This window comes from Pavona decussata, unplaced genomic scaffold (assembly GCF_977016875.1).
Source record: "Pavona decussata unplaced genomic scaffold, jaPavDecu1.1 SCAFFOLD_49, whole genome shotgun sequence".
NCBI classification, from domain to species: domain Eukaryota; kingdom Metazoa; phylum Cnidaria; class Anthozoa; order Scleractinia; family Agariciidae; genus Pavona; species Pavona decussata.
Genome location: NW_028145471.1, coordinates 913,718 through 937,774, shown reverse-complemented (window position 1 = coordinate 937,774; position 24,057 = coordinate 913,718). Strand labels below are relative to the sequence as shown.

Below are 24,057 nucleotides of genomic sequence, written 5' to 3'. Positions count from 1 at the left end.
TTTCTAATAAACCCTTCTCACGCCCTAAGCTATTTTGGGCCCATGACTGCTGCTGAGTCACCTTGTCACATGATCTTTTTTTGTTTTCGGCGAGGCTCGTCCATAGCCCTGGGAACGATCTTGTCTGATTTTTGATTTTGTTCTGTTTTGTTTTGTATGTAGGTTCTTGATTTGTTGTATAATACTGTATCGATCTTTATATAAATTAACCGTATTTGTAACTACACGGCGTTATGCTGTTCCTTTGTAAGCTTCTGTACCGATAACCTTACGAGTAATTTTTAATAATACTTTTAGCTGACCTGTACCGTACACTTGTAACAACAAAATATCATAATCTTTTTTTATTAGTCATTGTAACTTATTCCCTTGGTTCTTTTTATTTTAAATCTCTTCATTTTTGGTCCCTTACCTGTCATTTAAATTTCTAAACATCATTACGTAATATGGAGGCCAACTGTGAAATCGGATGGTTAACTTGGCCTCCATCCTCTACCGCTACCGCAAAATTATTCAAAATAAATTAAACAAAATTTTACTATACAAGATTGTAATCATAACAAACTTGCTAATTAACCATGAGGAAAATAAAGTTTGTTGTTGTTGTCTTTAACAGCTAAAAGTATCTCGAAACGATCAACTGACGGCTTGGCTTGCGCTCATAACCGGAAGTCGAAAATGGACCTGCTCGGCCTTGTTTTCTCTCATCGGCCGATCAATGAGCGCAAATTGAAACCAATCAGTTGAGGGTAGTAAAATTCGAAATAAAACCTCCTGGAAGACTGAAATGCCATACACCTAAAAAGAAAGAGCCGGCAGACTGTAAACTACTCGTTCTCCGATGTGGAAAGAAAGACGCGGGCGGTGAAGGGCCTTGAAGAGGCATACAAAAAATGCGGCACAATTAATCTGTTCAAGTGCTGCAAGCCAAGGAGAACGATTATTAAGAACAAAATTATACTTACGTCGTTCCTGTTAAAATGATAAGAAAGCCTGTAAAACGGTGAAAGAGACTGCTGATAATAATCAGCACCATGCCTATTTAATTCCCATGGCAGCTACGCCATCTACACTGAAATTTTGAAGAAAAACGTGTCGACCCGGTCGCGAATGGAAGACACGGATGTGAACAAACGTGTTACTTTTTTTTTTCAGTAAAATCACGCAGCGACGAAAATAAATTCCCGTCCTAATGAATGATCAGCTAGAATTATGAAAATGGAGTACTGTTCCATCCCCAATTAACGAGGGAAAACAATGCCCACCGGCTATACTTTTTGGATGGTTAACAAAATATCTTATTTTATTTTACTAAACCACATCCATACATACTTTATTGTTACCTCCCCAATGGGACTTTTCAGGAACAATTATTTAAATACTTAAGGTACTAATAACTACACAATTAAAATTAATCAAATTTAACCGCTGGGATCGCCACTGGAAGCGTTTACAACGTCTGATTTGCGTGTGTGCGGAGAGAAGAAACCCAACAAAATGCTACTCTTGATCATGTCTTCGAAAAGAAAAAAATTATGTGTTCATTCATGGAGAATGAATATAATATGAATTATAGTACGGATTGCTTCTCGCTTTAAAAACAGGGAAATAACATCACTTACATAAACAACTTACCTTTGACATCTATAGACATGCCTTGCACCTGGTTCCTCTCCCATGACTGTTCGTGCCACCGTTCGTAATCTTCGTGTTTTCTATTAGTGTTCTCCGGCCCGCCCGGTTGTAATTTTTACTCAGTGATTTTTCTTAGGTTGGGGTTGCGCCTTGCATGGCCTATGCTATGGGTATCATATCCCGTTCGCGCTAACCCTTTTGGTCTTTCTTTTCATATTTTTTTCTCTCATATTTATAACTGACCAATAAAGCTGAAACTGAATAAAAAGAATGTTAGTAAATATATTAAGGTTTTCTCTGACAAACCCGACAATTTCAGACAGTTTGTCGTTAGTTTTGCTGCTGAACGGTCGACTAGATTTCAACCACGAAATAATGAAATTTCAGATGTTGTTTCTATTTTCATTCGCTCTTCAGGTCGGTGTTTCACGAAGACTGATAAAGTTTCATCACTAAAAAAGTTCGAGGGAGCTCGAGTTTTTGCACAAAGGCATTCATTTATGAAAGCTACTTATCGCCGTTACGTATTTGAAACGGAGAATTATGTATAACTACAGTCATCCTGGGTCATTCAATCCCGCTGTCATAATGAACAGAGAAACACATACGATTTGGGCCAGACTGAAGCATTGACTCCTTACTTAAAAAAAAAAATCAGTGTTGACAGTTTTTCATGCATTTCTAGCCATTTCAGAAAACTTAAGTTTAAAATAGCCGCCCCCCCCCCCCCCCCCACCCTCCTCCCGGATCCCAACCATATTCATTGATACTAGGGAAAATCCTCGCTCTAATTGTGGGGCGGTGCTGCATGCAACGCTGTGGAATAGCTTGCTTCCGGATATGAGACATTCCCAAAGCTTATATAACAGAATCGTGTTTTCTAGAATGAGCAGACAGGACGTTCAAACAGAAACCAGATCACAAGAAACTTTACACCTTTGAGCACTCAAAGTACTAAGAACCTTACCTTTCAGCGGTCTTTTGTTATTTTTATGTATTTATTTATTTTTATTTTATATTGTCATTATTACTATTATTATTATTATTATTATTATTATTATTATTATTATTATTATTATTATTATTATTATTATTATTATTATTATTATTATTATTATGTACCAGGGCGCAGGGGTTTGACCGCGGTTATCCCGCGCTCGGCTAGCCGGTACATGCCATTTTTTTCCCGAAGAATAATAGGCTGAAAATTCAAAATGACGACATCGAAGCTGCCTGACGTGTCTTGTTGTTTTGTGTTTGTGCTGACGAAAAATGGTGAAAGTGAGGAGCTGCATTGGTGAATCAAGCAGCGCGCCCGGCCCCTGAAACGCATCAGGCAACGAGTCTTCTTCTGGTCCCTGTTGTAGCTATATTCGATAAACTGACTCCTTGAAAAAACGAAAGTGCATGTGAATGAGAATAATAGGCCCAAACTTCAAATCTGGGGAATAATAGGGAGTGCACACAAAGATTACAGGAATGGAATAATGGAGAAAAATTGGGCCAAAAAAAAAAAAAACCAAACATGAAGATAATGAAACCCGCCCCGCAACCTTGTTCCCAGGCCAGTCTCGAGCGATGACGATCCTTTTATTTACTAACACAGTTTCTGCCAGAGATTGCATGACAAAGCACAAAAATTGCTGACAAGGTTTTCAGAAGTTTCTCGAAACGTTGGAGCCTTTGGTATAAAAAGACGAAGCGAATTCTGCCAGTCATTCTATTCTTTTTCGAGCTAGAGATCCGTTCGTTACAAGTTGAAGTCAAGAGGTTAATTTATCAGCGACAGAAGAGATATGGCGCTGTCTGTGAAAGCTTACATCTTCCCGGACACCAGTCAACAAGAAATTCGTCGTTTTGCCATCGACGAAGGTGCCTCGGCGAATTATGCCTATTTGGTGCAGAAGATAGAGCAAGTTTTCCCAATAGTCAGGGGAAAGATTTTTAAACTGTTTTGGAAAGGTGAGGAAATCGAATTTGTGTTGGGTTTGCACGGGTCAATTGTTCGTTTCTTGTACAACGCGCGATCGATGATCACTCTATTTGTCAATTATTGCAGTTTTGGCGTAATGTAATGTGCACTCAACATTTTTTGTTTATTTTCTTCAAACAGATGTCGACAATGAGATGATCACATTCTCAAGCGACGAGGAGCTGGTTGAAGCTTTGGGAAGCATCAGTGGAGATGTGTTTCGCGTTTATGTGAAGGTGGACGAGAACTCAACACAAGATGCGACTTTTGTTGGTAAGCTCTAGCCTCTTAAATTTTTGCAACCAAGTCATCAAATATAGTGAATTTCTGGAGGACAATCTGCCTAACTTTTCAACTGGCCTTGCCAAACGTTTGCAGCTAATTAATTTGGTTTGTACTTAAAAAAGTGTTTTTCTCCCAAAACTGAAACGTGGCAGCTTATGTAATTTTTGCCTAGTCATTATGAGTCAGCACAAATGTGAACATTAATGGAAAGAGATCGTTTAAGAAGATATATTTCGGTTTTTTCTGCACAATAACTGTAAGATGTAATCATCCCTTATAAATAGTTTTTACTCCTTCAGTTAACTCATTTTGCAAAATTAGTTTTTCGGATGTAAGAAACCAATAATATTGCATTTTAAAATTTATCTTTTTCGTGTTTTATTATATTAAATTAAATTATTGTGATCTTTGTCAAGCAGGTGAAGAAGATGTCAGTTCAGACCAGTCTGGCCCAGCTCACCCAGGTGTGGTCTGTGACAGCTGCGACAAACACATTTTTGGGATACGCTTCAAGTGCGTAGTGTGCCCAAACTATGACCTCTGCCTTACCTGCGAGACCAAAGGGATGCATAAAGAACATGAGATGCTACGTATTACCACCCCAAGGACTCCTGAACAGAACTGGTTCCATGGCTTCAATTCATTTGCATTCCAGCCTCCACATCACCCTCCACATCACCCCACACATCACCCCCCACATGTCCCACCTCATGGCCCATCTCGTGGCCCCCCTCCCCACCACCCTCCTCCTCATCACCAAATATTTGGTGACTTTGGGCATGGATTTGGCCCATGGGGGCGTGGTTTTGGCCGCAGAGGCAGAGGAGGCCGACGCTGTGGGAGAGGCAAACCACGTTGCAACAGCAGAGAGAGCAAGTGTGACCGCCATACCACCAAATCAAGCGAGGAGGCTCAGGCCACTGGCTTTAATGAGGTTCCTGTTGGTCCGCCTTTCCTTCATGCTGTTGGAGAAACCATTGCTTCATTCTTGGGTCCACTTGGTGTAGAAGTACATACATATGCCAGCACTGAACCAGGTATGTGTGAAACTTATTGACATGCAGGGACTATGTTAGGCTTGCCGGTATATTCATAATCATATTTGGTTGATAATGCCTCTTGGCCAACTGTTTAATTTCCGGACAATTTTTCAGCCTCCAGCGTAATCCTCAGATAAACCAGCTGCCTGAAGGGCTTTATTTATTAATTATATTGATTCATATTGAGGTTGTTCTTTTTCATAATTTAGTAGAACATAAAATTTTTCAGTTTCATCTACACAAGAAACCCTCACTATCATCTTTTTTTAAATGCAGATTGTTGTCAGGGCAGATGTCAGGATGGCTATGGAACTGAAAATCCAGACAGTGCACAGGCTGGCCCCTCATCAGAGGACACAGGCACACCAGGAAATGGCGACAAGGATGAAAAAGTCCCAGAGGCAGCTGTGAATGGTGAAACCTCAGAAATGGTAAGAGCAACACTTCAAAAATATTTTTGTTACAATTTGTGCAATCAATGCAGAAATCTTATGCTAAACAATCAAAACTGTACTGTTGATATGAAATCAAGGATCATAATCTTTCATTTTCATGTACGTTTAATTTCAGCATATCTCCCTAAAAAAAACTCACAAAATTCATATTTTAGATATCAGTGAGTTACAGAAAAAAATATGGTTAATTTTGTATTTCAAGTAGATGCTGAAAAGAACAGAATTCAGAAATGGGGGGAGGGGGCTTGTAGAATGAGGCTGAAATGGGAATAAATGGCATTAATTGTGCTCAGTGCACAAAGCAAACTTCTCCAGGCAATAAAAAGTGCACAGTACTGGGAATCAGTAACCAAGGGGCAGGATCTGGTATTAAGGGGAAGGGAAAGTGGTAAGTTCAAACCCTACAGCAACCTTCTCTCCAGGGGTACTCCTTGGAATTCTTGGTGGTGGTGTATAGCTCGGTTCTGCAAATCTTGACCCTATTTCAGACCAAAATTGTTCAACAACCATAACCTTTGGTGCTGCACATACCAATAGAGCTTATATAGGGGAGTACCCCCCCCCCACCCCCTCCCCAGGGCCTTTCCCCCGATCTCCACTTTCTCTACACCAAGTCTCAAGACACTTACAGTTTACTTGAAATGTTTACAGGAGGTTCAGGCACCAGAGGAGTTTGTTTTGGTTGATGGGAGTGGAGCCTCAGGATCGGTAGCAGATGAAGCTGACCCCTGTGACCCACTGGAGGAGGCCATAGCCAAGATGCGTGCTATGGGGTTTGAAGATGATAGCGGGTGGCTGAGTCAGCTGATTAAAGCCAAGGGATATGATATCAGCAGAGTTCTTGATGCCATGCAGTTTGAAGGAAAGAACTGATTTGCAGATCATGCGATGCTGATGCATCTTGCTATTGCTTGTTTTAATCATATTGTTGTTATCAGTGTGCAATTGCCAAGGATTTTATGTAAACAAGGGGTTTTGTGACTGTTGTACTAGTGAAGTGAAGGAAATGTCAGCAGCTGGAAGTTACTTTTCTTCTTCTTCGGGAAATGCCTCAACTGGCAAGTCCTAATTAAGCTTAGACTTAACATTTTTAACTCCATTAATTTCTCTCATTCACAACTGTTATCCACCAGAAGAATTTAAGTGGTATTTTTTCGTCTAAAAAGAAAACGTTACTGGCCTCATGTTTTGTTACTTTGTGCTGACAAATCAACATCTTTCTATATGTACTTCAGTTAAAAGGCTTTGAGGTTTTAATTGGTTTCTTCAAGGTTCTAACAGAAGCCTATTGTGAGCTAATTCTGTTGTTTTAATTTGCATTTTTAAATGCAAATTAAAAACCATTAACGGTTTGTTTTAAGGCTAAATACATGTAATAGCTGTGCAGTGTGCTGGTCAGATGTCATAATAAAGTTTGTTGCAAACTAAAGTATTAATTTGTTTATCATGAAAAAATTATTGGGTCCTGCCCTGGAAGGAGGCTCTTATACTTGCACACCCAGTGGAATGGAGTCATGTGACACAGATAATGAAATTCACAGATAACTGAATGAATGGGTCGGCACCGTTCATGGTTTTCAAATACTGTTCTGAGAGGGGAGGAGAGGAGAGGTACTCAAAGCTTCATATGGAAGGCTCCATCCAGAGGTCCAGCCCCTCACCCTGTTATATAGTTTTACCAACTTCCTTTTGCCATAAATATCCCTTTCACATATTAAACAAAATTAAACAAGAAATTTTGCCCCCTCTTTATATAAAGATAAGCCAAGGACAGAATTTTTAACATAACCATCAAGTGGTCCTCAGCTAGTCACTATCCATTTGTTTAAATTTCTGGCACACAGACAATGACCTTTTGCCAGATTAATTTTAGGACAAGTCACAAAGTTTGGTGATGTTTGCTTCAACATGAAATCAGTTCAGTAAGCATGGTCATTGGTACAACCACCCCCAATCCCTCGCCCTCCCCCAACAACCTCAGATAAGGTTGAGGCAAAGAGAAGTAAAGTTCAAATGGAAGGGCAAGAAACAACTTTAATTCACAAAACGTTGCCATTGAATGGTTATTTACAAGACTGACTCTGATCTGGGATGAGCTTTACAATGCATACCCCAACTAGATAAATAGATCTAAAAGGACATCCACTAATAACACAAAAACAAAGCCTTTATACATTTCTACAAAAATATATACAGTTTTTGGTTACATCTAATGAAAATTCGTCCAACTTTGTACAAATATGTAAAGCAAGGGAATGTTTGCTTTGAAGATTCGGCCTAGATAAAATGTCACACAGTAGGAATAGTTAAACTGCCCATTTGGCAAAAACCGTGTAATGGGGTGAATACTTAAAATCATTATTCTGTTCCTACACTGTACTTCCTCAGCCAGACAGTAAGGTACTGCACTGACCTATAGATGAATTTCCAATGAATGATTTGCTAAAATATTTTCCTGAATGTCTCATTCCTAAACATAATTTCAAACAGCAACACATGTGACGTAAGAAGTTTTTGCTATAAATCCAAATTGACAATTTTGATCCCAACATGGAATGCTTTTTGTAACAGCCGAATGACAAAATGTTGTTTCAATAAAAGCTACAATGTAGGGCTCTTTCCATGAGGACAACACCTTGGTCACCAACATTACATGTATACTCACAAGACTTGTCTACGGTGACCTGATCTTAAATACATATATTATTCTTATGGTTTAATTTTCCTATGGTTTAGTACATGTAATGTAATCAGTCTGCTTGTTGAACTTCTCCCTGGCCATTTTTCCCATTTTCTCCTTCACTTGTCACCCCAGAGTCTGTTTCACCATTTGCTGGCTCATCCTTATTCTCACCATCAGGGGCTGATCCACCAGCTACATTTTCCTTCTCTCCCTCCACCTCAAGTGAGCCACCATTCTCTCCAGATCCAACGTCACTGCTAGGCTGGCTATCCTTGCCACCTTCATTCTCAGATGTCACTTCTTCTGAGAAAGTGTCCCATCTTGAGCTCTTGAAGTCCAGCAATCTCTGTATGTTGTTCTTGTTAACTTGATCCATGCACTGCGAATAGCCTGTAAACAGTGTGTGCGCTAATGCCATTCCATACTCTGCACGTGTGGTTTCTGTGGTTTCCACTGCTGCAAGGTCTTGTGCTATTTCAAAGCCTCGTCTGTACATGCGCACAGCATCTTCATATTTACCCTGCGAAAGGGGAGATTATTATTGCACTATTGTAAAGCTAGACAACATGCAGTAAAATTACATGAAAGCAGCATCACCGTGTCAGTATTTTGTGAGTTTTTCTGGAGACAAAAAATGGAAAAGAAGAAGAAGTGTATTTTCTAAAAATTAAGGAAAGCTATTTTTTGTGGACAGTTAACAGCTTGCTGTGTTGCTATGGTAACGGCACCTAGCTCAACAACAAGTATCACACTGTATTCCTTTTGGTTAATCATGCAACATGCTAATTTCAGGCGCCCAGAAGTGCGTAGTTTGCAAATAACGTTTACTAACACCTGTATACTAGAAAACAGTCTTGTACGTAAGATGTGTGTTAATAATAATATTGTTGTGACCCCAAACACCTATAATTTGCTTATGGGAAATCACTCTCCATTAACTGCATTTTACAGTCTAGGTTGTGAATCATTGTTAATCATAGAATGTGTAACAGGGAATACAATACAGCAAAAATATCAGGAGGCCCTGTTGTGCTTGTTCAGTTCAAATAAGGATTTTAATATTTCATCTCAATCCAAGGCAAAACAAAGGCAAGAACTTGGTTGTACTTTGAAATCCAGTCTGCATTTCACCTGACGCTTGGCAAATACCAATTGCCTGCAAAATTTACTACAATTTGAAGTATATACACAACGCAAAAATTGATGGCACAGATGTGTAATCCTAGTCCACTGACATACCAGTGAGTTATAAATAGCTCCAAGGCAAGTACAAGCCTTCTGCTGTTCTGGTAACTGTTGTGATCTGTCAGCCAGTTCAACAAACATCTCAAGATACTTCATTGCACTTTCAACATCTCCTTGTCTGACAACAACAAAAGTCACACAATCAGCTTCCTTGTGGAGCCAGGTTCTTAAAAGTTTAATGAAAGTCCTGATACATGTGTTACTTTTTCACAAGTATAACATACTATCCTAGAGTGTATAGAACTGTATTTTAAGAAAAGACGTCATGTAAAATCATTGAAACGTCTGCAACAATACCTACATGTAGTCATTGCATGTTCTTTTTGTATGGCACATATAGTACTCTTTACCTTTTTTCCAAATGGTTACTGAGTTTTAGTATTTTACAAAATAAATGTACTTGTCTGGTTTTAAAATTGAGACCAACTTACACTTCGTATGCCCTTGCCAGAGCTTGACAAGCTCGACCCATTCCAACATCATCAGAGTTTTGCTGGCATTTCTCCAAGTAACCATCATGATACTGGGTAGAACAAGAAAATTATTGAGCAAAAAAATGAATGTTTCAAGAATGGTTTAGTACCAGTGCCTGATCACTGCGACTTTTTTTTTTGGGGGGGGGGGGTGGGGGGTAAGGGGAATAGGGGAAGGGGAAGCAGGTAAGATGAGCATAACTAGACAAAGCATATATTATTCAATTTTATATGAATATGAGTGGGTAAGGAAAAGCATTGTTTTTTTTTTCAGCGTACTGTTTGCCTATGGCTCATGTCTTACCAAAATGGCAGTCTCAGCATCCCCAATTTCTTCATATGCATTTCCTAATCGATAGCCAGCTAGACCTTCCTGTTGACTGTCTCCACCTGAATCATAAAAAACCATAATAATGAACATTAACACTACCATATGCATGCCAAGATGAAAAAAAAAAACAAAAAAATAGGAGAGGGTGAAAGTTGAAAAGCATTCAGATTGAGTATAATATTTGTTTCACTACCAAATCTTATATGCACTCTCATATGCTCTCACAAAGTTTAAAGCTATTGAATGCCTTGTACATGAATCACTGGTATAGGGTTTAATTTCAATGAAATTGCCCTGGCAGAGACTAATAAACCTTTTCCCACTGACAAATGCAAAAAATATAAAATTAAAACAACTCCGAAAACATTTTCCAAACTTAACAGAAACAGAAGAAAAGAAACGGAAAAGTATTGCTATATTCCAGTTCTTATTACAACAGGATTACAAGACCATTGTCAAATGTACGTAACACAACAAACAATGCACTAAACTTGTATTGTAATAGAGGGTCACTTGGAATGCGATGAAGAATATATTAAGCTAATGATAACAACATTAAATATTACAAAAAATAGTTTACACCTTTGTCAACATACACACCCTCTCTTGGTTAGTACATGTAGTTTGCACTCCGCACAACTCATCTTTTCTCTTTGCTATCTTTTTCTCCACTGGAAAGCTTTATACAGTCAACAGGATAGCTAGCACACAATGTTTATTTATATTTTGGTAAGTGTTCAAAGTAATGAGTCACCACTTACTCTCTTTGGCCATTGCATATGCTTTCAAGAGATACTCTATGGACTTCATCATATCTTCCTCTTTGATCTTTTCAAGAGAAGAATCACAAAGAAAAAAAATTAAAAGTTTGAAATCATTTGATTTAATATATTATAAAGTTTAACTGCATTTATTCTAAGGTTTTCCATGCAAAGGAAATAGTACCTGTCCAACGAATCACACAGGTGACAGGTCTCACAAAAGTTTGCTTGAATTTCTCAAGTTTTAAAAAAAAGCTTAAAATAACTAGTCTTCTCAGGTAAAAAAATTATGACTACAAGTACCCTGCCAACAGAGGCTTTTCCTTTTGTAATTTTCTCAGTGAGGTAAAAGACGTTAAACAAGCCAGCTACGAGAAACACCAGAGACGTAAACAACTTTGATATGCAGAGCAACTTGCCAGAAAGAAATGCTCTGTTAGCAGGAAAGACTACAAGACCCTTTGAAAAGAAAGCTGACTCTCAAAATTTAGTATCACACACCCCACATCAATCCTAAATCTCAGATGCAATCATCCTCCTGATAATGAGCCAAGCTGAATACAAATGGAAGCCCATCTACTGTTAGGAAATGGCAGGGATGCTTGTCATTTTTAAACCTGGGACATGCCGGCCATGAGACCTCAGTGCACATTTTTCATTTCAATTGAGTTTGATGTACATGCGTGAAAGACGGAGCTATTTAACCTGAAGACACTTTGAAATGCAAAATAACAAGCCCTATCCAAAATGAAGCCCCAACAACTCCTCTGTGTGAATATACGCCCAGGGCATTGGGAATTTTAAAGTAAACCTGTTATTAAACTAGACTCCTTTATCTTGATTTGATGTAATATATCAAGCACAAGAAAGCGTGTTTCAACAGATATCCAAACACTGAGAAGGAGGTTGAAAAAACAAGGTGCAGCTGAGGTTTTTTAAATGACTTCGAGGTGTTTGGATATCTGATGAAACACACTAAATCGATTTTTTGATATGGCTTCTCAAATGATCAATAATTCTTGGAGAAATTCAAGGCTAAAGTCAGCAAAATTTTATGGTAATTAGGAACACATCCAAACCACAGTCACAGTAGTGATTTTCTTTGCTTTCTCTTGATGAATTATAATGAGTTTGAGAAGAACATGTAGAAAACAAAACATGCTTTTAATAAGATGCTGTCACACAGTGTCTCAAAACTATCCCAACCATTCATACTGACCTCATCTGACATCGTTGTGTACACCCGTCTGAGGTGTCCACAGGAAAGTGAATGCAGGTTTTCCCCATTATCTGTCTGCCATAGACGTCCTTTGGTCAGGTTATAAAAGGATTCTAAATACTCTGCAGCTTTGAACAGATCACCTATGGGCAGAAAGAAACTTAAGTATCAGAAAAGCAGTTTATGAAAGTTAGAATTTAAAACTTGCAGCAAAAAGTAAGTTAGAAAAGAGGTGATTCTGTATTCTTTGTTGTGCATACATGTACAACTGTATTTCCCCATTGATAATGATGTACAGGTACTGTCCTGATTGCATGTGGAAGAGTCCATAATTATAACAAAATTAATAGTGTTTTTTGACTACATTGAACATTGTAGCTTGAAGTCAGTCCTTATTTCATTTCAAACTGGGCAAGTGTCTAGCCTTTGTTTCATCCATGAACTTCAATGAAAAATGAAAACATCAACACTTTTCCAAACATGGACCAAACTAACGGGCTCAATAGCATCTTACAGTTTGACAGTTTACTGATTGCCTAACACGCACAAAGACAACATTAACAAATTAAACATTAACGAGGCAAGGTAGCCTGAGGAAGCTGATCAGGCTTATTATACAAGTAACAAAGTAATGACTTTCCTAGGACTATAACTTGTATTAGACCAATCTCGTACCCAGAGTCCTCCGGCTCTTTGGCCAGCGGTTAGTCGTCAGGAGAGACTCAAGGGACATCGAATTTTATTACCGCAGGATTTCTGCGGTAAAACAATGGAAACCGTTATGGAACAGCCAATCAAAAAATTTGAATTTTTTTGATGTCCCCAGATTCTTCCCGACGTTGCCCCACTGACCAAAAAGCCTGAAGACTTTGGGTACGAGATTGGTATTAGACATAAACTCACCTCTCTTCTCTGAAGCCAATCCCATATTACAGTTAGCCTCTGACTCCTTCCTTCTTCCATCCCCCCTGATCTTCAAACTAGTCTTAAAGCAAGAGCCATAGAAATGATCAGAAAGCCAGAAGTCTTGAGTCTCTTCAAAGAACCTTGCCAAAGCCAGTAAACTGTGATACACTTGGTCCATCTTACCTGAATAATAAAAATCACACCCAAAATTTTAACAAAAACTGACTAGGTAAGTTTGTCCTTGAAGTACGTAACATACATTTCATCAGTATTTAAACACCTTGAGCAATCTATTTACAGTTGTAGTACATGTACAGTGTATTTACTAGTCATATTATTTTTGTATTATTGAACTGTAAGCAAATTGTTCATTCAATCCATAAACATTCCATAGATGTACAGTACAGATGTACAGTTTCTCTAAAATTCTCCCAATGTTTTTAAGGAAGCCAGTTTTGGAGTCCATGAGTATTTTCATTGCAAATGCACTGATGCTATTAACATTAAATCAGATGGAATACTGGTATTCTAATAATTATTCACGAGTCTGTAAGGTCCCATATTGCTCACTAAGTCTGAAAACCTACAGTAACACCTAGTTGTGGTCCGAGCCACATATCATTTTTGACCTCTCCTTGGCAGACAACTCTCACAATAATAATTTAAGCAAACAATGAAATCAAGGATGTCTAATATTTATTGGAAGATTGACTGTATTCTCATTTATTTTGCTCACCCCTTCTCTTAGCTGCCTCAGCTGTTGTTAGATGATGCTTTAGTTGGTCAAGTTTCTCCGGTTCGTCCTCCAATAAGGGTTGATCAGACAGTCCTGAATCTGGCCCTAAACTTGTTATGTCTGCCTTTTGTTTCTCCATCAGGTTAAATAGCTCCCTGAATGACTGATGGAACCCTTCTTTCAGCATGTCAAGGCATAAATTGTGTTCATATGTGTTGCGGTACCTGTTAAGCCAAAATATTTGCACTTCTAGCAACTATTATGGGTACGGCAGTCATTGAAGTCTTGATAGCTCAGTAGTAGAGGCTGTGCTCACAGTGCGATCTATAATTATGCAACACTGCAGCATTCGGGGTTGTAACAAAGCTTAGGAGAAGCTGGTTCCGCAGCAAATTAACAAAAGAAAGGCTTTTATTCTTGTTGCCTAACCTTCAAGGAGCCTAGGCTATTTTCACTGTAGTTAAAAGCTGGCTGCATGTACTCAAGACAGTCCCAAGCTTCAGTTTCATAACAACTTCTGTTCATTTAAATGAATACACTAAGTCTTGTAGAAAATCAGTCAGAACAGATTTTGTTTCTCACATTAATTTTTATACATGTACATAGTGCATCAGTCAATCCCAGCTGTGCCATATCACCCTGTCACCCCCCCCCCCTCCCACCCCCCACACCCTCCAGGCATCAGTAGAGTATTTTTCCATATTGTCCGTACCAGGGTTGGGCATTAGTTTATCCCTGGACACACCCTTTCAATGATATCTTCATCAAAAGCAAAGACCGAAAAACCTCATATAGTGTGTGATCTTTTTGGTAACAACAAGAACAATAACAACAAAAACTGGGGATAGATTGCCGACAACAATGCATGAATCGATTCTTACCTTGATGTGTCTATCTTGTCAGCACTGATTGATTTTTTTGGATCAGAAGGTGGGCTCCTTGTGAATGAGCCCTCAGTTCTCTGTATCCCTCGGCTGCTGCGCTGAAAAGGACTTCCTACTGACGACCCTTTGACAGGTGGAGAGGGAACATGCCTGATAACCTGCTGAGTAACCTGACCACCTACTTTGATCGGAGGCAGCGGAGTAGCCAATGAAGCCATTTCACAAATTCAAAGTCTGACTCTTCGACTTGCTTGCTGAAAAAAAAAACTTATTAACTTAGGATTGCTGAATCAGTAGCCTCCATGGTTACTGTTGCAAGCAACTAAAACAGATGAACTTTAGACAGGATAAGATGCTACATGTTGAATATGTAGTGGATGTAAATTAAGCCTTGATTGCATTCACCATTCAAAGGTTATCACTCAGGTAAATCAAGTTTTGGTGAATGAATATGAAATGTATAAAAAAAATGAAAATTGGTTGGACTTTTAAGGGCGATTTACACGGTACGACTTTGCCGCATGCGACAAGCTTACGACAGGCCTACGACACGAACTGTTTTGTGTAAATCATACCTACAACTCGCTTACGACTGTCATGTACATCACAAAAAATGTCATAGGATTTTAAACTTGTTTTAAAATCCTACGACAATTGTAAGTATAGGCAATGTTGAGTGACGAGAGTTGTGTGCGATTTTTTGCATGACGTGAGCAGCGCGCGCTCCAGAAATAGCATGAGACAGTCGTAAGCAAAAGTTGTATCATTTAAATCAGCCTTTACACGGCCACTTATTAATGTATAACTGAATGACAATAGAACTTTATCACACGGCAGCCATGTTGAGTCTCAGGAGAATAAAAAGCTTTGTTTTTGGGTGGCAAGCCTCGCACTGAATTCGCGTCTGGCCGAGGCATGCCGTGCGAAAACAAACCTTTTCATTCCCCTGAGACTCAACATGTTTGCCGCGTAATAAGGGTCTATAGAGTCCACTGTGATATGCCCTCTTGGTGGAAGCATGGTAACATAAATAACAGTTTATTACATTACCAAGCATAGCTCCACAAATTAAACCACAATTCCTTGATCCGCTCTGACAAAAGTTCAACGCTCAAAACATCAGCTCTTAGATCTCTTTAGAGTGGCCAAATTACTTTACTTATTACACCCATTTTGAAATCACTGGTGATCCTTGCAATCTGATTGGCTCTCAACAGTGCAATTTATTACCAAATTGCACCATTTTTTGCTCTAAATCGCATCCTTTCTTTAGCCTATCAAAATGTAAACGAGGTAACAAAACTAGAATTTGAATATTGTGTGGTTCCAGAAAATATCCATACCCCCACCACGGAGGGAATTGGAAATTCCAGAGGGGTGGGGGGGTCAATGGCCCAGGAAATTCCAGAGGGGAGGAGGGGTGAATGGTTGAATAAGTTTCCAGAGGGTCAACTTCACGTTCATGTCAGACATAGTTGTTCAAAATTGTAACTAATACCAACTTAGCAACTTCGTAGATCTTTCTTGAAGACGTAATTTTGTTTAACTGTTTTAAAGAAACCCTTGTTACATTAAAAACATGTTTCCTTTCTCCGAAAAGCCTTTGTAAGCGAAGTAGTCCAAGTGAGACAAGAAATCTTTGTCTGTGTTGCGTGACTCAGTTATTGTTGTTTGTGAAACTTTCTTGCGTAGAAAAATATTTTTCACTGGCTACAATTGAATTTGTAGCAATGTTTAAAAGGGAAACTTTTGTATGGCTATAAAGTGAAAGCCCCAATTTTACATAAAACATTGAAATATTTGTTTGTTATTTTTGTATTAAAGTTACGGGCAAAGGTCAATTCCCGGGGTCAATTGATCTGTTTGTTAAAACTGACCCGTGTTAAAACTTATTTTGTCCAATGTATTTCAACTCAAAGTCCAAAACTATTAACTTAATTTCTATGCCAAAATTCAGCAAAATAGAGCCAATTCAACATTCTTTTAATGCGTTATTGATCTCATACAAAATTTGCATGAGAACGTGAACGTGCTAATTTTGTTTTGTGGCTCCATTTCGTCTGCGGTTTCAAGTTACAATCTGAAAGGTCAATTTGTCTCCCTGCCCTGCTAAATTGCTTATTTTGTCCAAGCTATTCCGATTCAATAGGAAAACTATTGACTAAAATAACTAGACTGAATGATTACCATGAGAAATATTGATTGAGCAGAACTAGAGCGATAATCCTTTTGATCTCCTACAAATTTGCATAGGAACGTAAACATGACATATGCAAATTAAATGAAAACACATTTTTGCATTGCCCGACTTATTCCAACAATTTAGATTTAAAATCTTCAGCGAAGCTAATGGTAAAGTTTGATGTCAATGACTACAGGTAAATATAAAACACAATTATTTCAGTATCAAGAGCTTTTTGGTAAACTCTACCGATGAAATTTAACAGCACACACGCTCTTCGATAACGCATATTTTCTCCTCGTGTAGGCTGCCAGTTCTTGATATTACTGAAATGTTCACATCAAACTGATTTTTGAGGCGTTCTTTTGAAATAAAACTTTTCCAGAGGGGGGTGGGGGTGTATTCTGTATTTGAGGAATATCCGAAGGGGTGTGGGGGGTTAAAAAAATAACCCAAAAATGGAAAATCCTGGGAGGTGGGGGGGTCCTATGTGAAATTCCCTCCTTGGAGGGGGTATGGATATTTTCTGGAACTACACATTGACAATGATACTCTGTGATTTCAAAATAGACGTAATAAAGTGGTAATTGAACTTTGTGTCGTGCAATTTTGGTCTGAAATCATACTTGTGATTTTAAATCAAACTCGCACTGCGCACTCGTTCGATTTTGAAATCACGCGTATGATTTCAGACCAAATTGCACTCCACTCAGTTCAATTACTATTATAAACTCAGTTTATAAAACCAATATTCATTTCCACTACCCCACCAATGCATCACAACAGTTACTGAAGAAAATAGTCCCAATATATTATCTTGTTCTTCACAAGCTTGCAACACAAGCAAATAAGGTGGACCAAAGTCCCATGTATTTTATAGTTGTACAGCAACTCATATAAACTGTGCTAGAGCGATCCAAAATATGCGCTGATACAAAAATACAGAAAAGTAACATGGCTTCAAATTTTACTAGTACAGCATGAATCTATTCAAGTTTGTGCTGATCAAGATTAAAACCGTGGAAGCTGATCACGACCTGGTGCACTTGTAAACATGGTTTAAACAGGTTGCCATTAATGTAACTTTTACAAGCTGGTTTATTCTTTAAAATCCGTTAACCTCCCTAATTCAATAACATCTTTGAAAAATCGTAAGAGGAAATTTTGATTAATCCTTACAAGTTTCTACAGGGCTTCATTGTAAGCTTTATAAGCTTACATTCATGCAAGTTGTGGCTAAAATTACATGTTCCACAATGTAATTGGACCATATTTATGAGCACTTCTGATGACAATTGTTGTTTTTTCATGGTAGAAAAAGAGGATTTCAAGCTGAAATATGAATATCTCTCTCTGGAGGGACGGATGATCGTGAAAATTGGACAACAGGCCTTCAACGCGACAAGTGTGAAGACTGGCAAAAGTCTAATTGCATCAAATAATTACCCAAAATATGAACTGAAGCAATGTATTATCGTTCGTTTTGAGTGAATGAACAAATAAATTTAGTATCAAACTTACTTGCTGTTGTTGAATCTTAGTTATTTCACCGAAAATAAGTGTACTAAACACCTCTGTTCACATCTCGGCGCCATTACTTGTGACGTCACTGCCATGGCTACATAGCAAAACAATCCCATAGACCTCTGCGTTCTCTAAAGCGGAGACCCAGGGGCAGCAGGATGCCAACAGCGCGGATATTTCTTTACAAAAATTTTGGCTACTGTACCACTTTTTAAACCGTCCGTACGTACGTAATACTGAATGCACGAACCTCAAATTTGTGCGAGGAATCGTTCTTGATGTTAGTGTCAATTTTTGCGGACTCAAAACTTTCGTTGAAAAATAATTATTCAAGGGTAATAAGATAAACAGAGTAGATGCTCATTTGTGGTGGTGTAGACAACAATTTTCAAGAGATTTTGGTCGAAAGTGTTCGAAACATACCCTTTTTGCTATGTCCGTGGAGAGGGTTCATGGAGTGTTACGAGATATTTGTGCTTCTTTCCTTAGGTTATGGAACCTTGCCGACAACTTAAACTCAGGCCCGTAGCGGGGAGAGGGTCAGGGGGGGGGGGGGGGGCTTGAGCCCCCCCCCCCCAGAATTTTTGGAAGTTACAAAGCAATGTGCCTAAAAATATATAATTAAAACAAATTAATGTTGAATTCTGACGCTGCAAGTGCCTTTTCACAACCTTGAATAGTCTGTTTACCTACATGTCAGTTTCCTTCGCTAACAGGTACTCCTATCTTGTGAATCGGAAATAAAAATCAAAATGGATTGAAATCAACCAATCTGAAGCCGTGAAAGCTGTCAAAATAAACTACTTGTTATCTAAGACATCTGCTCATTTTAAGCAATAAAAATGTCCTTAGTTTATGAAGCTACACAAATATGTCCTTATAATTAAGACCAGAGAAAAACAATTCTCCTGCAGTCGGATTCTTAGTTCTCGATTCCAAATTTAAAAAGAGAAAGAAAAATTTGTCATCGTTTGTCTACGTCCTCCTTCAAACGTGAAATTAGGAAACTTCACGTAGTATTCCACGTTAAAGAAAAGGCAAAAACATGTACCTAAGAGGGTGATCCAGGTGCAAAGTTATTGTTTTACTTGCTAAATCTAGCGGGTTTTTTTTTTTTTTTTGATGTTCTTGTTTCATTTTAAACTCCCAAATCGGTCTGTTTTTGCGTGACGGGGGGGGGGGGGGTAGTTTTGTTTCACCAATTTGCTAAGCCCCCTCAGCTGTTTTTTTAGCTTTGCTACGGGCCTGAAACTAAAGTCCAAAATAAATTATTGCTCACCGAGGGTCATTTTACCGCTTTGAATTAGAAAGAACAATTGAAGCGTCTGTGATTTTCATGGAACATACTTTCGTTACCAATCCTTAGGTAGATCGGTAGAGGAGACAGAAATGAATATCACGAGCCGGAACTGTGACAAAAAAATATTACTTTGCCCTTGCTGTTTAAGATATGCAATGTACTGTAAAATTTCGAAAATAAGCACCTCCGAATATAAGCCCCCAAATTCGAAAGGCAAAAAAGACTCCTATAATAAGCCCCTCCAAATATAAGCCCCAGGGGGTAAAAATATGGGAATTGCTCTCCAATCAGGAGCTTAAGCTCCTGCTCCAATACAAAACAAATCAAAGTAAATCACACATACCATTATTATTAAGCCTTTTCTGTATAAGAAAGAACGATTCCGTACAGCTGAACTCTGATTACATGACCGCCATTCCCCTCTCCAGAAACAGTGAGAAAACTGATCTACAGCAAGGGATTGTGGGATGGTGTGTGTAGACGGATCGACATCGCGCTGGCGCGTATGTTTTTGCAGTTAAATAGTTTAACCTAAACGAGTATTTGCTATATACAACTGACTGCCTAGAGCCTAAAAATGCACTTATTCATCGGCGTAACTTCCATCCGTTTACCCAAACGATCCCACAATCCTTCGCTCATACCAGTCTCTCCGTAGTTTCTCCAGTGGGGAATTTAAATTCTACACTAAAACTCAAATGGATGGTCTCTGTTTGTGTAGCTTGCAGCTATTTTTTGTTTGAAAATCATCAAAATCTGGGTCGGTCAGACGACGGTAAACGGAGCAAAGAACGATAATGGCCTAATAAAGGATTCATTCTTTACTGATTTTTGGAGTTTTGGTTTCTCTACCATGGCGAGTTCAGTGTATTAAATTTGGAAAGCAAACAATAAGCAAGGAACCGCACAACGAAAATGCTGCAGGTATACGGAGGATCTGTAAAAGATCTAATCAGCCAAAATATGAATGACTCAAATTTCTGCAAGGCTGGACTGCGTAGAAAACTCAATACGACAGCGACATGATAGAGACCAAACTGAGAATCAACAGAATGCGGCAACCGTGGTGTAGCACAGCGAAAAGTAGAACACCAACGCGAGTCGAGTGGTTTACCAAATGCACGTGGTATAGTAGCCGATTTCGGATGGGCCCAAATTCAGACATCCCTCCACGTTATAGCGCGCGTGACTACGAACAATGAATTTGGCACCAATCGATAAAAGTAGGTTTAGGCTCGCTCCAGGACACTTACTGTGCGCAATCGCGGAAAACAAGTAAAAGTTTATTAAAAATCACCAATGTGAAAAAACTTAAAAAGTGAGAAGACCAAGTGTCGTTTCCAGTAATTCCCGGATGAACTCACGGGAAGTCGTATCGGTCCGGATATGTAACAACACCAATCAGACTGGGCCAATCATCGTTTCTGTAGTGGGATCAAAATGGCCCGCCCCAGAAATTCGGCTTAAATTGTAAAGTAAAACTAGCGTTCCACCTTCAGCGAAAAGTCACCTCAAACTTTCGAAACGCACGCATCGTTAAAAGTGCAAAAAAAGAAAAATTTGTGGGACCAACTGGAGTCTGGTCAAAATGATGCATTTTTATTGCTCCTTTTGGGATTTACAGCTGATGTTAATAAATTTTGCACGTTATCCATCTAAGACAAGCTAAATCATTTCGTATTTATATATGCTGAAAATTTCCATCCGGGTGGTTTGCGTAAATGGTAAGCACTTTACACTAGACATTGCCACTAAACAATAGGGTAAAAAAGGGTTGGAAAAACACATAACGGGTCTGAAGTGACAGAGAGTGAAGAGGCAAATTAAAGACGTCATCAACTTAAGCTGTTTGCCTCTGAAGTTATGCACTGGTGCTACTGCAACAAAACACTTGGTTTAAATAAATAACTAATACAATGACTTTCATTTCAGAAGCTTCAGAAAACCATGGAATCAAACTACAAATCGATGAGTGGGTTGCAGCCATCTTATATAACAAATAGTACTTAGGGTTGCTTCTAGAAGTTGACAAGAAGGCTGATGACGTTCGATCAGGTGTCCTTCTCGGTGGATTCAGCCACCCGTTCGATTACACTGTTTCAAACAGAATGGCGGAGTACACCTGATTTAATTTAGGTTAAGGTGTCCAAGAAACATTATTTGCGTTGATGAAACTTCCGTTATAAAATTGGTGTTGAAACTTCCATTACGAAACTTATTTGATTATCATTGGGTTTGTACCACTGAGATGATATCATGATGTTTCTAAACTATTAATTGTTAAACAAACACTTCCTTTCCTAAACGTTTAGTGGATCGAAGAACGTTTCCCCTGACAACTCGTTGTCAAATGACAAGAAAAACAGAACAGCTATTTCTTGCTATTTTAAGATGTCTTGATGAAAACAAACCATGGCCGAAAAGCTTGATTTTTTTTTCTGTACAGTCTGTAACTCACTTGAAAAGTATAATAAAAAATCGTGGTCCCAAGTCTGATGCGGAGTTTATTTTACATAAGGGACAGACCATTAGAAAAGTGATGGGGGGGGGGGGGGTGGGGGATTTTCAGTTTGCAGGAATTTTTTTTTTTTCTTGCTCAGTGCTTGTGCACGAATTTTTTTTCTGTTGACACCCTCTGCACGAATTTTTGTTGTTGTTGTTTTCCAGAAAAAAAACTGATTTTTGCATTAAAAGCTTTAAACATAAATTATTTTAAAACTATGTCGATTATTGACCGCCTTAATCCTTCAGTAAACAGCAAGTCCGTTCACAAGATACAAGGTACTTTCGATCACCAGATCACAAAGCACTTTGTGCGGTTTTAATTTGCCTACAGAGCACTTTGTGGTATTGACAATGGGCCACAGAGCATTTTGCGGTGAATAAAGTGACACTTGCCCTTCAATCTAGATGCTCCTACAAGCGTTTAACAGGACTTCTTGAAAATGACTCAGTTTTTTAAATTTTGTAACCATAAAGCACTCTGTGGCCCAACGAATAAAACTACAAAGCGCTTTATGGATAAACAGATATGCTGGAATCGTTTTACTGGCAAAATCGTTTTTCTTCAAAACTAATTGACCTATTGCTCGTGATTATTGGGTTTACTACCAGTTACAAACACAAAACAAAATACTGAGTTGTAGTAAGGGTAAATTCCAGCCACGACACAAAATGTGGGGTTGGTTTGTTGTTCATACAAAACAAACTTCCACAAAAAAATTTAGATTTTCAAAACATTAAAAAGGCCATTTTGGGGCATTCTGGAAGAAATTGTCTGTCATTAAAACACTAAAAGGTATTTTCTATAATAATTCCTTAATCTCCTTCTGCGAGAATTTTTTTTCTTCCGTCTCGGCTTGCAATAATTTTTTTTCGGGCATTATGGCTTGGTGTACAGGAACAATCTGAAGATTTTTCTCCTCTGGGACTTAACTTCCATTTTTATGCAAACTATGTAAACAAATTTTCTTTTGTTTTGTATTCCAACATGGCTGCAATGCAAGCCACCAATAATGAAGCATCGTCTTATTTCTAACAATAAAAAGTACTGCGCTTCATGCTATTCAAGAAATTGCTATAACTATTTTTAAATTAAGATTAGCTGGCAAAATTCAATTTTTTTTTTCTAATCATTGTCTTTATTTGTTTTTATTTCTCGATATTTTATGATTTCAGATTCTGAAAAAAAATCAGAAAAAAAAAACGAAAATCAATGATTTCAAGTTTCTGAAGCCGCCGCTAAAGTTTTGTTGACAATGGTGACCAAACTGTGCGCGCTGCATTACGATTGCAAGTTAGTTTTACATGTCACTGACCATTGTCAAGCAAAAATTTTCACGCTGACCACAGAGAATATACTTTGAAAAATTGTATGTTTATAAGAACTTGTCGCAGTTTAATGAAACGTTAAATTTAAATCGACACAAGAAACCACTTTCACTGAAGGACAATGTCAAGATATTTGTCAAGGCGGCCGGGCCGTGCTTAAAGCAAAGATTACAAAAATTGCAGGAAAATAGTTGACGCGATTTGGATATTGCGATTTTCATTGACCAATCAGCTTAGAGAGGTACGAAATTAAGCCGTCTAAGGTGGGGTACGAGATTAAGCCGTCCAAGGTACGTTTTACGTTTTTTACCAGCTTTAAACTAGACTTTTGTAGTTGAAAATATAACAGGTTTTCGAGACAAATTTGTTGATTTTTTTACTTGCCTACAAGTAAAGCTCAAGAATTATTTCTTGTAACTTGAATTGTATTGGCCGGTTATTTCATTATTTCATTAAAAAAAAAAATAAACTAATGTCCGGGATAAGTGTTCTTGCCAAAAAAAAGGCCTAACTATTTTGCTGCGTTCAGCAATTCCCCTGCAATATTGAAAGGGTCGACGGGATACTATGCTTCAAAACAGACGATGACGCAACA

The 24,057-nt window shown here is 38.4% G+C and overlaps 3 protein-coding genes across 4 annotated transcripts in view; 1 reads left to right on the top strand and 2 right to left on the bottom strand.

Annotated features, from left to right (window-relative positions):
- LOC146481518 (copper-transporting ATPase 1-like) overlaps positions 1–982 on the bottom strand; it is a 28,296-nt gene extending 27,314 nt beyond the window's left edge. Inside the window, exon 1 of the mRNA XM_085108296.1 lies at positions 966–982. The gene's annotated coding sequence lies outside the window, so the exon portion shown is untranslated. The remainder of the gene's footprint in view (positions 1–965) is intronic.
- Positions 983–3,208: 2,226 nt separating this feature from the next.
- LOC146481517 (sequestosome-1-like) lies at positions 3,209–6,816 on the top strand. Of its 2 annotated transcripts, none has more exons than XM_085108295.1 (5): positions 3,209–3,597; positions 3,749–3,880; positions 4,312–4,929; positions 5,209–5,363; positions 6,039–6,816. In XM_085108295.1, exons 1-5 carry the CDS (start codon positions 3,432–3,434, stop codon positions 6,258–6,260), a joined length of 1,293 nt encoding a protein of 430 aa, XP_084964421.1. In that variant the 5' UTR covers positions 3,209–3,431; the 3' UTR covers positions 6,261–6,816. The 2 variants fall into 2 exon arrangements, with proteins under 2 accessions (XP_084964421.1, XP_084964420.1); XM_085108294.1 differs by having other exon boundaries at positions 3,251–3,597; positions 4,309–4,929.
- A 585-nt stretch (positions 6,817–7,401) lies between these two features.
- Positions 7,402–18,426, bottom strand: LOC146481516 (tetratricopeptide repeat protein 29-like). The gene is made up of 10 exons (XM_085108293.1): positions 18,329–18,426; positions 14,623–14,879; positions 13,742–13,965; positions 13,003–13,188; positions 12,100–12,242; positions 10,881–10,947; positions 10,093–10,178; positions 9,747–9,838; positions 9,310–9,433; positions 7,402–8,590 (listed from the first exon to the last, which is right to left on the bottom strand). The coding sequence occupies exons 2-10, from the start codon at positions 14,841–14,843 to the stop codon at positions 8,138–8,140; spliced, it is 1,596 nt and encodes a 531-aa protein (XP_084964419.1). The 5' UTR covers positions 14,844–14,879; positions 18,329–18,426; the 3' UTR covers positions 7,402–8,137.
- Between the last annotated feature and the right edge of the window lie 5,631 nt (positions 18,427–24,057).